General features: G+C 40.9%; 1 protein-coding gene across 11 annotated transcripts in view; it reads right to left on the bottom strand.

Annotated features, from left to right (window-relative positions):
• LTBP1 (latent transforming growth factor beta binding protein 1) overlaps window positions 1–18,363 on the bottom strand; it is a 216,759-nt gene that overhangs the window by 36,924 nt on the left and 161,472 nt on the right. For all 11 annotated transcript variants that reach the window (XM_055726094.1, XM_055726086.1, XM_055726088.1 and 8 more), the window contains 4 exons: window positions 15,264–15,386; window positions 12,487–12,609; window positions 8,087–8,209; window positions 4,357–4,482 (listed from right to left, as the gene is read on the bottom strand). In XM_055726094.1, the coding sequence (XP_055582069.1) occupies window positions 4,357–4,482; window positions 8,087–8,209; window positions 12,487–12,609; window positions 15,264–15,386 (495 nt within the window). The remainder of the gene's footprint in view (window positions 1–4,356; window positions 4,483–8,086; window positions 8,210–12,486; window positions 12,610–15,263; window positions 15,387–18,363) is intronic.

The raw sequence follows: 18,363 nt of genomic DNA, 5'->3' as shown, positions 1-18,363 counted from the left end.
ATTCCTGAGCCACAGGACAGTTACCCTGTTATAAGCCTAGACAGGAGAAACGACAACTGGGAATTTTAGAATTACCTAAATTACAGTGTTTCTCTTACTTAATGGCTAAATGTTAAATGAAGCAGGTAGGGGAATGGATCATGCAGCTGCTTCTCCAAAGGTAAACTAAGGTCATTGACTAAAAAGCTGCAGAAACAAAACCTGTGATTGTAGCAAGCGTCCTAATTTAGTATATAATATAGCCACAGAAGACTGTTCCGTTTTTAAAAAGTACACAGTCTGAACATGACTGGATCTTTCAGTGTATGGGAAATTACAGAGAAAGTCCAAGCTCCAAATATTTTTCCTTGTCTAGACAGCTCACTCAAAGGACTCCTGTTTTACAGCCGGAAAGGGCATTTGTTTCTTTAATCACCCTGTAAAGCATGAGGCTTGTAATCGGCAGTTCTCTTGCTATATGGAGACAAAGCCAGAGGAAAAACTAAACGGGAAACTAATATATCCTATGTCTATACAGTGACTAAAGCAGTTCTCTGTAATTACAGCCTGGTTTAGAATCCATGACTCAGTGCTGCCTGCTTTAATCAAAACTCCTTTGATCTAACGTCACCGGGACCTGAAGAAAGGCAGGACACGTGCGCGCTCAGGTGTGCTCCTGTGCAGCTCGGTGCCGCGTTCCTGTTTGCTGCCAGCCTGAGCAAGGTGAAGGCATGCTTAACCTGGGTGCGCTGGTGAAATCTCACTGACATCCACTACATGGCAAAGTGTCTGGAAGAGGAACTGTTTCCTAGGACAGTTCTGTACTTAGAGGAACAGAGCCTGGACTCTGAGACTTCCTGGGCTGCCCGGAACAGCCGTACATAAAAATCCCTGTCATGAGAAAATTAGAAAAAGTGAATATTTGAATAAAGACTTTGGCCGTCTAGAGGCAATAATGCCGGATGGTCATTCCAATATTGCAATGATGCGGGCAAGAGGTTCTTGTTTCTCCCTCTGCATTCTTACTTCTCTAGCCAGCATCCAGGTAAGAAGTAGTTGGTGCCCTAAAACGTCTCTCGGCAAACGTGAGAAGGCTGCTGAAGCCTGTGGCCCCTCATTGTGAAACAAGAGGGTGGCTCACGGGCACGCTCTGGAGATGCACACCTGAATTTGTTTGGCCGAAGCCTGAGCTCTGTTGCTCCAGTATTTAACCAGAGATTTGGTGAAGCTGTCGAGTTGTCTACTGCATAAAACTTACTCCACGTAACAGCTACCACTCTGCCCCAGAAGGAGCCCTAGATTCACCACACCCTTCCTTTTCCTGGAGCAGACTTGCCCTCCCTATATACAGGCAGAACTGTGGTTGTGCTGTGCTGTAGCTGCACGCCAGAAGGCTGGGACGGTGACCTACTCGGTGGACGAGGAAAGGAGAGCGGGGTGCGAGGCAGGAGGTGAGGGGGAAGGAGGAAGCAGAGGTCGGGGAGCTCTGGTGGGGTGTCTGATTTTTCTGGAGTGCCTGTTGAGGCAGGCAGTGAAGCTCAGGGCTTGGACCAGAGAGAGGGGAAAGCGAGGGAGCCACTGAGAGACATACGGGATTAGACATGGAGACAGGAGAGGCGCTTGGGGCAGGGTATTGACTTAAGCATCAGAGAACCTCAAACTTGAGCTTTTGTCAGCACAGTTGGCTAGCAGCCAACTGGGTAAAATACTGCCTTTACAGGAACCCCAGAGAGCTTGACAGGGAGCTAGGGAGCGCTCCGAGAGCCTCCTGTTCAGGGAGCCTGGCACAGCCGGATTGCTGAGCCTGGGGCCAGGCAGCAGTGGAATGTCACCGCTACAACAAAAGTTTGTCTGCGTCTTGGAAGAAGACACAGTCTCCACAGCTGTTCAGTTTACTTTGGCCAATGGCCATGAAAACTCCATACCAGAACTGAACCACATGGGGTTCTTAAATGTTTTATGTTGTTGTTGTTTCTGACTTTTCAAAAAATGAGTCAAACTCGTACAAAACCAGTCTGGAGATACGGAAAATCTGCTCCCCAGGTACAGAGAGGTGTGCGAATCCAGCAAAATTTTCTCAGGTTCTTTCTCTGATGGTATAAACAGTTCTTCTCACTCACTTAACTAGAAGTAAATTCAGAGAGGCACCTAGTGTAAAGAACAGTAGCTCCTGTGGCTGGAAGCCACATCCTTTCTCAGTACCTGGAATGTCGCGGTTCCTTTTGTTTCTGATCCTTTTGTTTTGTCTTGCCTTCTGTCGCGGTCACTGCACCCTTCAAATGAGTTTTTTCAACTCCAGAATTGTTTTTATTAAAATGGCAGAATGGAGAAACTAACCCTGGTAGAAAAGGAGTGCTGCTGCTTCAGAAGACTAGAAGTAGCCTTGCTTCGCCAAGTTATTAAAATACTTTTCCAACTGCTGAATATAAAGTCTGATCTGTATTCCATACACACCACCAATTACTTGTGAAGCACGCTCAACTGGTTTTGTACTTGTTGTTTTATTCTTCATTAAAAAGTTCCAAAACTACTCACAATCCTGGAAATAAGATCTTGTGATTTCATCTTTTTCTATTTAGTAAAAGTTTAGCTTTTTTGTTCTAATGGAGTTTAACTTCGTACTACTTCATCATATGCGATGGTAACCCTTCCCTGGGAACTGTGCTGCTTTATTAACTGTCAGAGATCCAGACAGAGGGGCTCATTGTTTCTGGTGCATGCCCTGCCTTAAAACTTAGATGCCACTGACTACTTTTTTTTTTTTTTTTTTTTAAGTTGTGTTTCTATTCAGTTCTACCTTTTTTAATTTCTGAGAGTTTGATTTCACAAGGCTAAGTGTTCTTCTAACTTTGGTTTGGAATAAAGTGTTTAGTTTCTACTAAGCGCAGGCTGCATTCTTCTCTGACCGCTTTTTTATTTTTTAGCTATGCTCGACAGTGAGGCAAAACACCTGCTACTGCTTGCCTTGCAGAGAAATTGAAGATATTTAACCATATCCTTCTTAAACACTGGGTGAAGTGTATACATGCTGCCAAAAGTGTCCACGAACACGCTTTGGAATTATCCCCACTCCTTGAAATGACAAAATACTGCCTTGTCCATCCATCACTGGAGTTATTCACATTTGCTCTCTCTAGCCTGCTTGACCAGGCTTTTGTCTTGGCAGTAAGAGAATGTTTCTTTCAACTTACGCCATGATTACAAAAGAAAGTAAATGTTTAGAGAGGAAAAAGCACCAAAAATACTGCAGGATTCTTTTTTTTTACTTATCAATAATAATTAAAAGACAAATAGTGTGTTTGATGCCATGTCTAAATATACAGCACTTATTCCCTTACATTAGCATAACAGTATTCTTGCCAGTACTGTATTTCATTTCATTAGCTATTTTATTACTAACTATACAGCAAGGTTATACGCCAGATCAAATAATAATGCTGTAATGCTGCCTTTCCTCTGGTAAAAAAAGTAGGGGGAGTAAATGCAACAGCGAGAGAAGTTTCAATACAAACCCTCCACTGAAGGAAGAAACTTTTCACTAGCCCTACAGTGAACTATGAAGAGCTGGCTCATGAAAGCCAATCACATATGGATTTAGCTAATTACTGTGATTTACTCAATTCCTGCCATTTCAAAACACCTGAGGTTCTATCACAGACAGCATTCTACTACAGTTTCTCACTGGAGTTACTTCTGTTGTATGGATGCTTCATCTGCATCTTTTTTAAAAAACAAAAAGGCTTGACAAGCAAGGTTCTATTGCCTCACAAACAAATGAGAACATTCGGGCAGCTCAAGTTCGCTGCTGATGCACGTAAGAAGCTTTAAATTAAATAATTCTAAATATTTATGGCAGGAAGGTCTAACCTACTGAAACTTATAAGAAACTTGAGTTCCACATTCATTTTGCATGCATTTTATATGTATTTATTCCTTCTATCCTTGCTATAAGACAGGAATAATTTCCCATCTATGATTAGATTTTAATATTTTTACAGATGTCCACCGGTTTCATCTATCTTAACATAAGAATATCATTCCCTCCTTTGCCATAGATCAGGATTGCTTCTTTTTCACTAATTTATTTTGCTAAATATAAAAAAATAATCCAATGTTAAGATTGCAAAATTGTTCAAAATCGGGAAAAGTAAAAATGAACTCCATTACATTGCCCATTTTGTACATTTCCCGTTGCATTTTCTTATGATTCAGAGAGTGACAGCGCACTGTGCATTTATGAGAGAAAGAATAAATGGCCCTTACGTGGTAGGTTGCAAAGTTAATAGTGGGTCTGAGGTTTAGACCCAAACTGACTACTTTTGAAACCCAACTAATAACAGCAAATCAATGGGAATGCATTATTGTAACTGGTCTCACCTTCACATGTTCGGCCATTTGCAGACACAGAAAAGCCCCGCTCACATACGCACTGGTAGGAACCGTCCGTGTTTAGACACTCCCCGTGAGGTGAGCAGAGGTCAGATCTCTCACATTCATTGATATCTGAAAACACAGAGACATTAATAGCTTTGCAAATCATCATACCCTTAATATTAAGCCAAAGTTCAATTAGTCTTAAAAGCAGCTTTTATTTCCACCAGCTATGTAAACACAGTTCGTTTTCCAGAGTAACCAAATCTTCTGGGATCATTCTTAAACTCTGTGTAGGCATCAGTATGTTCTGCTGCATCATACTCTCACTGTATCGCTCTCTGCAGTGAGGATGAGCAGATGAGAGTGATTTGTGAGGTATCAGTATAAGCTCTGTACTAGCCAGCATTTCTTCTGTACGAGGGGAATTCTCAGACGGTTCCATCTCACTGCTTTTTGATTGCTGCATACTGGTCAGCTTGTACATCTGGCTCCACATGTTACCAGCAGGTCTGGAGTTGCGTTTTTTCCCAGTGGGCTGATTTTAGACAGTTTAATGCCAAACGCTCTTTTTTGCTGATAGGGAATGGGAATGGTCCCAAAAGGTTGCTATATAAGAGTCTGTCATCGCTTTTTTTTGTTTTTAAACTTAGAAAACATTTTTCAAACACTGCCTTTCAAACTTGTGAATCTGAAAACCAAGCATTTCTTCTGATTGGTATCTCATCCTAAGAACAAAACCTGCCATCAGAACTTAAGGACGGCAACCATTCAGTAAGGTGGTACCACTTTCACATGAATTACCACTCGCATTGTAATTGCACTCTCACATTTTGCTTTACAGAAACCTATTAAGATGTTTTCAGTACCATGCTGAGATCAAACACAAATTTAGAAACAAAACTTACACACGTGGCTCATTCATCCGTCATCACAGATAGCAGAATTTCTGATTCTTAACTGTGTCTTTTGTTCTTAGATTCTGGCCATTGTTACAGCCATACAAAATGCATTAAGGTAGATACTAATTTTGATGGACTACAGAAATTATGATTTCAATACCACCACTTTAAGACCCATCACATCCCTATAGAATTTTCTTTAAATACAAACTGATTCAGTTCTGTGTGTAAACCTTCCCAGTCAGTGTCCTGAAGTCACAGCACATATGCGGAAAGAACAGAGGCAGCTTGGGGAAGGATAGTATCTGTATGAGGTGCGCAGGGAAACATCAGTGCGCTTCACGCAACACCCACATGTATAAAGTTTTCTTGGAATTCATAGTAAATGCCGACCGATGACACACTTCCTGAAGCTCCCTGAGAGTCAGGGAAGGTGGGAGATCCGCGACGACAAGGATAGTACGGTACCTTCTCAGGACCCGCACTGTTCTCGAGACTGAGCTGTCAGTTTCTTAAAACTGCCAGAAAAATACTGGAAACCAAACCAGCTGATTACGTCAGGCAGAATGATGTACCAAAAGACAGGAAAGCAAAATTAACAATGTTGGGGAAATTGAGTAATTCATCTGAAAAAGCAAACTGCACACTTTCTAATGTTTTGGACTCTTTTCAATTTTGCTCTTTACCAGAACGCATGTTCCTAATTTCTAGTCTAGTCCACATTCAACTTGCAGACACTGCAGTCTGATAAAGTCGCCAGTTTAATTCAATAGCTCTCTACTTTCAATTATGGTTTCCTTTGAACATAATAAGGCTATGATCAAGTCACCTCATTTTTTATTTTTATTTTTTTCTCCAAACAAAATCAACAGCTTAAAAGCATTCAATCCTTTTCCCCCCAGGCCATCAGCTTTTTTGGGTTCATCTCTGACTCTCTTCAGCTAATCAACATCCATTTTGAATTGTGGGCACCAGGATGTCAGTGTACAAAAATGTGCCAAGAGGAGCTGTATGAGTGCAAAATGGAGGTAAGACACACTTGCGTACTCCTGCTGGATATTCTGATTTTTTTTTTCAATCTTCTGGGGAGTGCATTAGTCCTACTGACAACAAGGTTGCGCTGGATGCTCATATTCAGCTGTCTCTGACCCCTAAATGCTTCTCAGCAACTGCACCCCAGAAGGAAGTCCACTACCTCACAAGCATGACTGAGATTTCTTCTTCAGTACAGAAGTGGATATACTGAAATGCACATTGTTTGCTTATACCAGTATACCATGTGGTCAAGGTCATTCTGCCCTAGTGGCCTATTATCTGGATCTTTTATCATGCCCCTAATCTCACCAGGTAAATTCTCTCAAAAATTGTATGTTTTTTTCTTGCTATTACAGAACTCTGATAGAACTAGCTTTCAATCATTTAAAAATGTCTCAGTTTATCTGCTGCTTAAAATATTTTGAAGGTACTGTTGAAATGCAAAGAAGTCATCATTTATGATACAAGTATGGCTAGTTTTGATCAGTACAAAATACGGGCCAAGAAAATATATTGAAGATTTCCATCTTTGACAAATAAAAATTCTACTATTGCGTCCTGCAACAGCTTAACAACAAGCAGTCAACAAAGTAAAAGTCTAACCATACTTAATTCTGCTGGTCAGAGACCTCCCTTTATGTTCTTTCACCGTGTCCACTCCTTTGCTATTCTAGCTTGTCAGTATTCCGTATATCAGCTCCTCCTTTCTTCCTTCCATTTGTTTTGATATTGATCTGTCTATTTCTCAAGCAGTTTCACTCCCCTCTACAGCAACTTGTTATTTTTCAGAGCTGGTGGTCTTCTTAAGTGTGGTGCTCTCACCTGAAATGATTTCCAATTTTCATTCACATTTTTCTGTTAAAAATACTCTGTGTCCCTTAGCTGGCTCACAAGTGCTTTCAGTTTTATTATATTTATTCATTTAAAACACGAAGTTGATATAGTACTACTTTACATAGTGGAGTGGTATCAAAGCTGGCATTGATTTATAGCTTATGATCAATTCTCTTTTCCCTGCTAAAGCAAGGTCTACTTATAGCACTTCTGTATGTTAAACACCTCATTTTCTGAATTAGAAGGCAGTCACATAGAATACTCAGAACTTTTACTGTTGGTCACAAAATCTTCAACATCGATCAGCTAGAATACAGTCTCTCAGCTCAAGCCTAAGTGGTGCATAAGAGAGCAGCCAAAGCAAAGTCCAGTCCCCTGGTCCTCCCGCCATGCAGAGCACAAACATGCTATCACTTCCCAGCTGTAATACTATGGTTCTCGTTTCATGAAAATGGAGAGCAAAAGGGAGCAGCGAGGCACGCCTGGATGTTGTGCCAACGTGGAGTTGGGTTCATTCACAACTAAAAGCTGGGAAATATTTTTCTGGGTTTGGCAATGCTGACTCAGCCTCAGATAACACGTTCTCTTCCCTCCCCACCCATCTTCCACAAAGTACTGCAAGCATTCCAGATGTGAGAGAGGTTTATCTGATGTGACGTGACACTAACTATACTGCTCTTCCTGTTATACCACGGGTTCACAAACACAGAAGGTTCTGTCAAATGTTTCCAGGTTTCGGGAAAACGCAGCACTGTATCTCTGTTAGTTCTAATATAGATTCTCTTTCAAGTCAGGAAGGCTGAGATTTCAGCCTCTTGAAATAATTTCTCAGCATATATTTACAGAGAGCCACATAAAATCAGTAAGAAAGTACTAGAAATGACAAATTAAACGACTTTATCTTCCTTAGCATGATGCCACATTTGTAGTAATGATCCAGGTATATTTTTATAGTTATTTCATACCTTGACATCCCCTATTTGCTATCTGCTGGAAACCATCTGGACAAGTGCATTTGTAAGACCCATCAGTATTCATGCAGTTTCCTCTGAGGCAAATATCACTGTCTTGAAGGCATTCATCAACATCTGAAATAAAAATGTAATTGTATTGAATGGTGTAAAAACTGGTGAAACTTCTAATAGCGATACTTTGAAACTAATGTAGCAACTTGAAGCTACCATGCCCTTTAATAACAGCATGCATGTGTGGAAATCCAGTTTGCTACACTTTAGAGTGTCCTTTTAATTTCCCTTTCATCATATCATCAAAATTCTATTTCTAGAGAGCTTTAAAACTTGAGTTTGTATGTCATTTATTCCTAGCAAATATATCTAACATGCCATCTGCATCTCTCATGAAAGCTACCACAACAGAACTTCATACCACTCTCTACCCTGCTGTAACAGTGACTGCGGTGCTACAGCAATGCAGTTAAAAAGAGTGCCAAGCAGCTATGTGTTTAAAAGACAGGTACAAAAAATACCTACTAATGCAAATTTGTACTTTCCAATCTGCATCTTTGGGCATGTTTAGACGACTACACAGAGATCCCTGGGTGGGAAGTGACCTTACTCAGACATCCCCCAGAGTATGGGCAAGCCCAAGCACAGCCAGTGTGTCACCCCAGAGGAGGTTCTTCTCCGCAGGCTACTCACAAAACCGCCACGTGGACAGGAGGCCTGTAGGACAGGGATCGCACTGTGTGTACTGCCGTGCTAGCAGTTACTTTTGCATGCAGTTCATGTGATGCAGTACACCATTTCGCAGGCTTAGCAGCTTGGACATGAAGCTTTTGCACAGTGCTGCACCCAAGCCATAAACCCAGCTGGAGTCAAGGCACTAGCTCCCAGCTGCCTACACAGCAAATTCCCAGCATCAAGCCTCGGGCTTGTAGACTCTGCCCTCGTGTCTTGACATCCATGGGATAAACATGCTGATGGACACGTAACAGGACAAGTTTCAGGACGCAAACTAGATACAGAGTAATCAAATATTTCAAGAACAGGACACTGGCATTGTCTCTACCTAGTGGCTTGTCTTCCTCTTTCTTTCAAAGGGCTTCAAGGCAACCCAATGGAGGAAAGAGCACAGCTACTGTGGGTGCAGGATGAACTCGGCTAGTGCCTACATTCCTGTGATATTACAAGGTTTTGTTTCACTACAGCTAAAGATCACAAGGTGTTTGATGACTGTGCCTCTAAGTTTTAAAGGCAAACAGCAAACGAAAGAGTCAAAAGAAGCATCTCATAAGCAACTTTCCCTTGCCTCCACAGTGCCCTGCCTTGTAATTCACTGAGCCTATTGCTCTGATAATGTTGATAGTTTCCTTTGAAAAACAGTTATCAAAGACTTTTTCCACTGCCTCTGATTATTCTGATTTCTTAAGCATGAATTCTAGCTGATTAGAATTACAACTTTTTCCTGTGTTGCAGGAATGAATAACAATTGTATTTAAAAAAAGAGGACATGACCTCACTTCTACACTTATCTCTGGAAAGCCCACACTACATGAGAGTACAAATATCGTTGGGATTTAATCTATTTGATAAAAATAAGAAATAGGGGTAGCTTTCTTACATGAATGAATGTTATTGCAGATAAAAAAGCACTTAATGCTGACAAAGTTGTGACCTTTTGATAACCACATGTTTTATAATAATTTTCAACTGAGAAATAAACTGTGGTTTATTTAAAACAGCAATTAATTTTGACAAGGAGCATGAGAAAAAATTAATGACTCCCTTGGGCTGAGTTAATGCCAAGTCTCACAACAAGAAGGCTTCTTCTGCCAAGTCCAGTCAAAATGCATTATTATCCATATAGGATGCAAACCTCTTCTTCTCTATTGAATCTTCACAGGTCCTATGGTTGCTGCACAAGAACCTCCAGAAAAATCAGACAGTAACTCGTGCTTGAGATGTTCAGTGCTTTTTACCATCCTTTACACGCGCATGTCTTCAGCATTTTGGCTACCAAAATCTCTGATGGCTCCTAAGAGAACACTGGAGCCTCCTAGGCTTCAGATTGACTTTTCCAGTAATCCCAGTTCTTTGAGACATACAGTCTGTAAGTCAGCTGGTACATGTTCATACTGCCTGTCAGTTGAGACAAGGCCACAGGTGCGCTCACACTTTGTGTTCCCTCATATTCAGAGCAACAGAGAGCAGAAAGTCTCAGTGTCTCTCCATCTCAAGAAAAATACGCTGAATGAGAGTAAGGCAGAAAGACTGACTGGCACAGGCTGTTTGAAGAGATGTTTGGAATCGCATCTGCTGAAGCCTGCTCAGAGTAGGTTAGATGAGTCTATTCTGCCTTCCGGAGGCAGGAAGGACCAGTGATCTCTTCCACCACATTTTTCTTTGATTCTTGACACAGTTAGCTCTGCATCTGTTGCGACTCATGAAGATCTTGAAACCTGGTGACAGCAAAATTCTTTGACACAAGTTTCTAGCGCCTTGCATCAGCCCACATTTCTTGAAGCTGATGCAAGCGATGCTGTGTTCTGGTTTCAGCTGGGATGGAGTTAATTATCTTAGGAGCTAGTAGGTGCTGTGTTTTGGCTGTGATGTGAGACTTTTCCTCAGGCCTTGTTAGTAAAAAGGAATTGGGAGGCGGCACAGCCAGGTCAGCTGACCTGAACTAGCCAAAGCGGTGTTCCATACCACAGGACGTCAGGGCTGGTATATATACCCGGGGGTTGGCCGGGGCAGGCAGCTCGTTCCTTGGGGACTGGCTGGGCACTGATCAGCAGGTGGTGAGCAGTTGCATTGTGCACCATGTGTTCCCTTCTTCCTTTCCCTCTGGATTTTATTCTTTCCCTTCCCCTTTTCATTATTACCATTATTGTCATCATAGTTATTATTGTTCTTTCATTTTTATTCTATCTAAATTATTAAATTGTTCTTACCTCAGCCCTCAAGTTTTACATTCCTTTCCAACTCTTCTCCCCATCCCTCGGGGTGAGGCGGGAGCAAGTGAGTGGCTCTGTGGTACTTAGTTACCAGCTGGGGTTAAAGCACAACATGCTGGTATTCACCAGGAACTCTGAGAAGATTGTGCTGAGTTCTTCTATGACCAGATTCTCCAAACAGGTCAGTACCAAAGAGTATCAGTGTGCTGAGGAGATTTTATAAGATATCCGTATTCCTTGGTGGTGAGAATTTCAAGAGATGCTGTCACTCATTAAATGTGGACAATCCAGTATCATCGTTGATGATAAAGCCTAGTCTGATGTTGCAGGTTTCTCTTGAGAAGACAGCATGTGCTTGGCTCAGGGGGAACTGCTCTTCTACCTAGAATACTTGGAGTGAAGGATTCCTGACTTACTGCTGTGGGGGAGAAAGTGGGAATGGCCTTCTAGAGCGCTGGGCGCAGGATAACCGAGCAGCAGAACACGATTGGGTAGAACAGCAGTAAGAAGGTTCATTTTCTGTGGCATCAGCAGCTACATAAAGCACACCAGACTGGAAAGCTTTTATGTGCTAATACCACATTTATGGTATGGTGAAACCTTAACTGAGAGTTCCCCCCCACCCCAGGGTGAGACAAGGAAACGACAGAGGTACAATCTTTTCTGGAATTCACTAGGAAGTAATCTCACAAGCTCAAGGTGACCATGAGTAGTGCGGTAGACTTACCGTATCAAGTAGTATAGCCAACAATGGAGAAGAGGGAGTAGCTTTGAAATAATTAATTAAAATAAAATCTGTTTGCCAATTAGTGGACAATTAAATTGTTCTACTTGAAAGATAATATAATGTTTATGTTTTCTATAACACAGCATTTCTCCCTACATTTACTGTCCATCTTCCACCTCTTATTTTTCTTTTAACAAGCTCAGTATATAGACTGCATTCTAAGACAGTGAAAGCTGTGGGCTCCAGCAGATCCCCTTGGAGCTCATCTTATACTACATATTTTCTCCTGCCAGTGCACATGTGGATTGTGGTGGCTGGCTACAGGTTCCCAAAACCAGCTGGAGAAGAAGTTTTAACTTAGTAGGCCCCTGTCTGCTGGCAGAAGCTTTTGTAATACAGAATCCCTGTGTCAGAACTTGAGCAACAAGGTTTGGCAACACTTAATTGTTTTTGGTAACGATGTCAGCTGCTCTCCCAATCTTACTGTTGAGAACACATGTGCTGATTTCTTGTACGTGGAACGATGACAGGGACTATTTCTAAGAATCCATTAAATATGTGGCTGTGTAGGTGGGGACTGTTGAATGGTTGACAGTAAAGTATAGAGAAAGAAAGAGGACCAATATATGTTTCTGCCCCGTTCTCAAAAGTGTTCATGCCTATAGCTGAAATACTTAAGATCTAATTGAAAAAAATGAATCAGTAGCTTATGTCTACAAGCTTACCTTCACACTGATCTCCAGTAGATGACAATGTGTAGCCTTGGCTACAAATACATCTAAAAGACCCTTCTGTGTTCCTGCAGCGTCCATTCATACAGAGTGATCGGCGCTGGCATTCATCTATATCTGTAGCAAAAGAGACAGCGAAAACATAACACATCTGAAAATACCAATTACTAATCAAACGGTGCAATATCAGAGCAGAGTGTCAGTATCCAGTCTTCTTCTAGGTCTTATTAACAAATGTGTACAGTCAATATGATGCATAAAAATATGTGAAATTGCAGACTGGATGTTTTCCTTGAGATGACTGCATTCAGCATTCTCTCCTGTAGTGTTAATATATCCCTCAATGCACAAACGGGTACACACAGACACACAAGTACACACACATGCTGCTTGACAGCTGCTTTTGTTTCTTTTATATCTGGCAAAGGTAAAGCCAACCACTCCAGTGAATCAGCAAAACCCACAAAATACTTTCCAGCAGGATCACCACCTTTAAACAGGGTGTGGTTTTGAGAGGCACAGGGACAGGCTGTTCCTCTATTGAATTGTACCTTAAGGCTCCTTTAAATGCTTGCCTTGTAACAGTATTAATCCTGTAAGTATGGGGCAACATCTCTTTGCTTCCACAGCCACTGCTAATCCCTCAGCACTTCAGTTCTCATAAACTGGGGTCAGCCTGGGTTAACTAAAGGACTTGAACATCAAACTTAAATTTTCCTATGAAAAACTCAGAATATTGGAGAGGAGTGTCACTTTGAATTCAGAACATAGCACATGTCTTGTTTGAGCTGGGAAGCCTGTTTTCCCTCCCTTATTTATAAAATACTCATTAAAGAACAGTAATTAAATTGATACGGTAGGTTCTTACTCACTTCTAAGACAGGCACAGCTGAATGTCTTTCTGAAAACATACTCCAATTCAAACAGGACAGAGTTACTCAATGAGGTTTTTCAGATCTATGTTATGGCTACATAGTCTGACCTCTGGAGTAATGGTCCCTTGTGACCACAGAAATGTTGAATTTAAGGATCACCGAAATCTGTGGGGCTGCATGAAGCATCTGGGCACGTGTATGGGTCCTTACTTTAGAAGGGTGCACTTTAAGAAGAACAGTCTGCACATGCCAGCGCGGCTTGGCAAGGGCCTTTTTCCATGAAAGGCTCAGAGGAAGCAGCAAACTTTGTCTACATACTTTCCCCAAGGCCAAATGTGCTGTGTGTCCGGGACAGCACATTTAACTCACTCAAAACACTTAACTTACACTGATGTTTTGTTTCAAACTTCCTGAGAAATTAATGTGAACGATCATTCAGTTTTACTGTATTATTTTTAGCACTCAGAAGTCTGAAAGTGTTTGGTGCTATAGAGACAAACTTAGGGAAGGGTAGGGGGAAAGGAAAAGAAGAAAAACCAAAATCTGAAAAGTAATGTTCAGGTTTCTGTGTGCTTCCACAGCTTGGAGGCATTCCCCCTGATTTTCACCTTTAGGGAGAAGTTTCCAGAAGTCCCCTCTCCCTAAAGAGAGGGGCATTTATACCTCCTGTACACACCCTAGGTTCTCTCTCAGACTGCTCTGCTCTGACTTCAGACCTAATTTTGATCCACTGGAGCAATCCTGATGGGAATTTTAGATGTAGAAGAAATGTAGTGCCTGACACTTTGGAGGTACAGGTACTGTTCTTAGAAATACACCACCAAACTCTCTCTCTCCTGGATGTGCTACTTGAAATGCTGTGACACAAATGCAGCCATCAGCTCTGTTAACCGATGCTGCTGGGTTCCAGGAGGGTGCAGCCTGGGTTTTTTGGTTCCACTCACCAGCACGAAAGAAAGAAAGAAAAAAAAAAAAAAAAAGACAGAAAGAAAAGCAGTTAAGGCAGCTGTCCTGGTTTCAGCTGGGATAGAGTTAGTTTTCTTCTTAGTAGCTGGTGCAGTGCTGTGTTTTGGCTCTGATGTGAGAACAATGTTGATAGCACACTGAGGTTTTTAGTTGTTGCTGGGTGATGTTTATACTACATCAAGGACTTTTGAGTTTCTCACAGGCCCTACCAGTGACAGGGCTGGAGGGGCACGGGAAATCGGGAGGGGACACAGCCAGGACAGCTGACCCAAACTAGCCAAAGGGGTATTCCATACCATATGACGTCACGCTGAGTATATAAACTGGGGCAAGGAGAAGGAAAGGGGGGGGGATATGGCATTATGATGTTTGTCTTCCTGAGAACCATTACGTGTGATAGAGCCCAGCTTTCCTGGGGATGGCTGAGCACCTGCCTGCCCATGGGAAGTGGTGAATTAATTCGTTGTTTCGCTTTGCTTGCATGTGCAGCTTTTGCTTTACCTATAAAATTTTATCTTAACTCTCGAATTTTACATTCCTTTCTGATTCTTCTCCCCATCCCTCTGGGTGAGGGGGAGAGAGCGAGCAGCTGCGTGGTGGTTGGTTGCCGGCTGGGGTTAAATCATGACAGCAGCGAAAGCCACTGTCCCCAAACTCCCAAAATGACAGAAATGCCATGGGTTTTGCAGAAATGGCAATTTAGCAATGGAAATATTACTGTATGGTCTTGATTTGCTTTATAGCAAATGTTAAAATCTACAATGTGTCCGTGAAAGCCATAAAATAGAAATACATTTTCTTACTTTTTTGGTTATTTAGCTTCAGTGTTGTACATTTGTGGTCCTCCATTTAAAGGAATACTATTAGATGAAAAATATTATTCTAAAATATAAATGCAGCCTTCTGAATTGTAACCATACTCTTTCCTACCTTCACACTGATCCTCCGATGCAGAGAGTTTGAAACCTTGGCCACAAATACATCTGAAAGACCCCTCCATATTTTCACAACGTCCATTTGTACAGAGATTACCATACTGACATTCATCTATATCTGTAAATATAAAGAAAGTATAAGTGTGTGATTAACTTGGGTACAACCATCTTTCAGTTGAGCCTGGGAATTTTTTCAAGTTCTGCCATAAGCATGGTTAATACTCAGTTTTCCTGTATATTTTGACCTTGACAACTCTGCAGCAATTCTGATTTTAAAAATTTGAACCTGATTTGAACTTGAGCTGCCTGCTGCTTGAACACTCAACTATACTCAGTGCCTACATGACTAAAACAATGCTTTCGATCCCAGTCCTACAAGGACTGCAGTTTAGGCTAACAAACCTTCTTCTTCCTGTTTCTTGTCTTTTTTTAAATCGGGGTTGCACTATGAACTACCTGTGTCCACATCATCCTTATCTGAATAAGATTATTTTGCCCATGATTTTCCCACAGTAGCTTAAAGCAATGTAGCTTTAGTATAGAGAAGAGGTCAGCAAGTGCTGGCACATTCATTCTTGCATTACACAGATTTACTCTTAGGATATGTACCTGTGATAAAAGCAGTAGCAGCTGCTAGTACCTTATAACCGTTATCACGAATCCTTCTGCTACTGCAAGGAACAGTCCAGAAAAGTTGACAGAGCTCAGGCTGGCAAGACTGTGTTAGAAGCTATTCTCTCTGAAACTATTTTTTAAAGATGTGCTGTCAGAACCCCCCAATCTGCTGCCTCTGCTTATTTACCTGGGGCTTACATACAGGTCCTCGGGAACAAGCAGGTCCTCTCGGAAGCTAGAAGACACCTCAACCACATTTTCTGCTATTGAGTTTTTCCTGTTTTTTAAAGCTAGGTCAATTAATGTATAGGATTTAAAGGAGTTCTCCAGTGCATAACTAAAGACTACAGAACACATGTACATGTGAGACCTTCTCAGAGAACATTTTTCAAATTGACTTTAAAGGAGGCAGGCTCTAAAGGACTTAGCTGACATCTGAGGAATTTCAAGGGGATTTCTGCCCTTCATGCAGGTCCCTTTGTAAGGCTAATCTATACAGGCGACATGGAACTCCATTGGATTATGCCTTTAATAACAAAAGTTTTAAAAGGAAAATCTCTCTTCCTGGTCAAAAACCATCCTTTATTTACAGGAGGACTTGAAAGAAACTTATTTTCTATAAGCTAACCCATAGACACCTACTTTCATCATTCTCTGTAAGAACGGATTAACTAGATGGGCCATTCTCTTTAGCTAACATGAAATTTCTATGTCACTATTTATTAGTTTCAAGAATTCCTTCTGAATGCAATTTGTAGAAATCAACAAAGAAAAAAGTAAACATATAAACAAATAACACCTTTTGTTATAAATAGAGCCAGAATTAATTCAGTATTATAAAATAATCAATATTGTCTTTTTCCTAGGAGTCATTTTCATTTAAAGAATAAAAGATTAATTTTCAACTTTTATTTATTTATTTTGGCAATGTAGTTAACACAAAGCAGGTGTCCTTGTTTGTGTGGAAAAAGCTGTAATTTTTAGCTTCACTGATGCAGAAAAAGAATTACATCTTACTTGCTTTTATGTGCCAGAAATCATATTACTCTCAATTATTTTGTCTTTTGCCACCACAAAGCACACAAAAATCAATCAATAGAAAAGAGTAAAACTACTCATTATTTGAGGCACTTGAACTATTTAGGCAGCTGTAGCACAGGAAGAACTGGAAAAAGATAAGTGGTCTTTAAATCATCATCATAGCTCTTATTAGCTATTCTGAATATCTGCAGTAACTATTTTCCTCATATGTATTTATCATTCATGGCTTTTTATGAGCACCTGTACAATCTGACTTTGACAAAGCCCATCTCACCCCAGACACAAATGCAATCACCATTACTGTCCATATTTCAAATGACCTACAACTCTTGTTTCCTCACTCGAGCCTTTAAATCTGTAAACAAGATGCCTAGTTGCAGCCTGGCCAAGACCACAAAGCAGCATTCTCCCCAGAGATGACAGCACAGAACCACAGGTGCTCTGCCATGGTAGTTCAGCAGGTGAAACTGCTTACACCTTTCTGCAAGACTAATTTCTCAAATCCCTACTGTTGCAAGATGTGCTCACTCAACAAAACACCACCTTTGCTCTCAATGTGTATGATCGATGCTCTAATTCAAGAATTTGTTAAAACACAGAGAACCTAATTCAGCAGTCAGGCAAGCAAATTTCCAACTGAATAACCTCATTCTTACAGATTAAGTTCCATCTACTTATCTCCGAGCTTCTTGAAAACAAAGCCTGCAATATTTCTGATTTTTGGATGGGACTCAAAGATAAGAGACTTTCACATAAAGCCAGCAGAAAAGCATGGAACAGAACCTATATCTTAAGAGATGAAGTCCAGAGCTGTAACTGATTCTACTGAAGCTCCCTACAGTACAGCTAGAGGTATATGGATCAGCACTGCTGACCTCCGTACTAGTTTTGAAATCTTCTGATAGGGTCCTTGATGCTGTACAAGATGAGTATTGTTGTTAACCACATAGCTGCAAAATCCATCACAGTGATAAACATGAGGATGAAGTGGTCCAGAAAGTTTTGTCAATCTAATTTTTTTTATTTATTCAACACAGAGGAGTGTGCTCTAGATTCATGTACTACTTTACTGTCATTCTACATCATGATTTATCACTTTATTTGAATGTGCACATGTGGAGAAAGATGGAAAAAACTAGTGATTGCAAGTAAATTTAAAAAAATAATTATTTCAAATACTCCCTGTATGACAAATGCATTGAGGGACCTGGAACAGTAGTAATTTCAAGACAATGAGGGGGCAGGGTGTGCAGGTGCCATTTTTCATTTCTTTCAATATGCATCTCACACCGTATATACACATTTAATTGCAGTTTAGAAGGGAAAGTTTGAAGTGAAATGATTGACTTGCCTTTATGAAACAAAAATGGCTATGATCCTGGCTTTAAATCCTGGAAGATTACAGTATCAATAGCATCAAAGAACTGTAGAATTGTTAC

Source organism: Falco cherrug, chromosome 13 (genome assembly GCF_023634085.1).
Source record: "Falco cherrug isolate bFalChe1 chromosome 13, bFalChe1.pri, whole genome shotgun sequence".
Taxonomy (NCBI): Eukaryota; Metazoa; Chordata; class Aves; order Falconiformes; family Falconidae; genus Falco; species Falco cherrug.
Note: the sequence above shows the minus strand (reverse complement) of the source record. Positions and strands in the feature narration are given on the sequence as shown.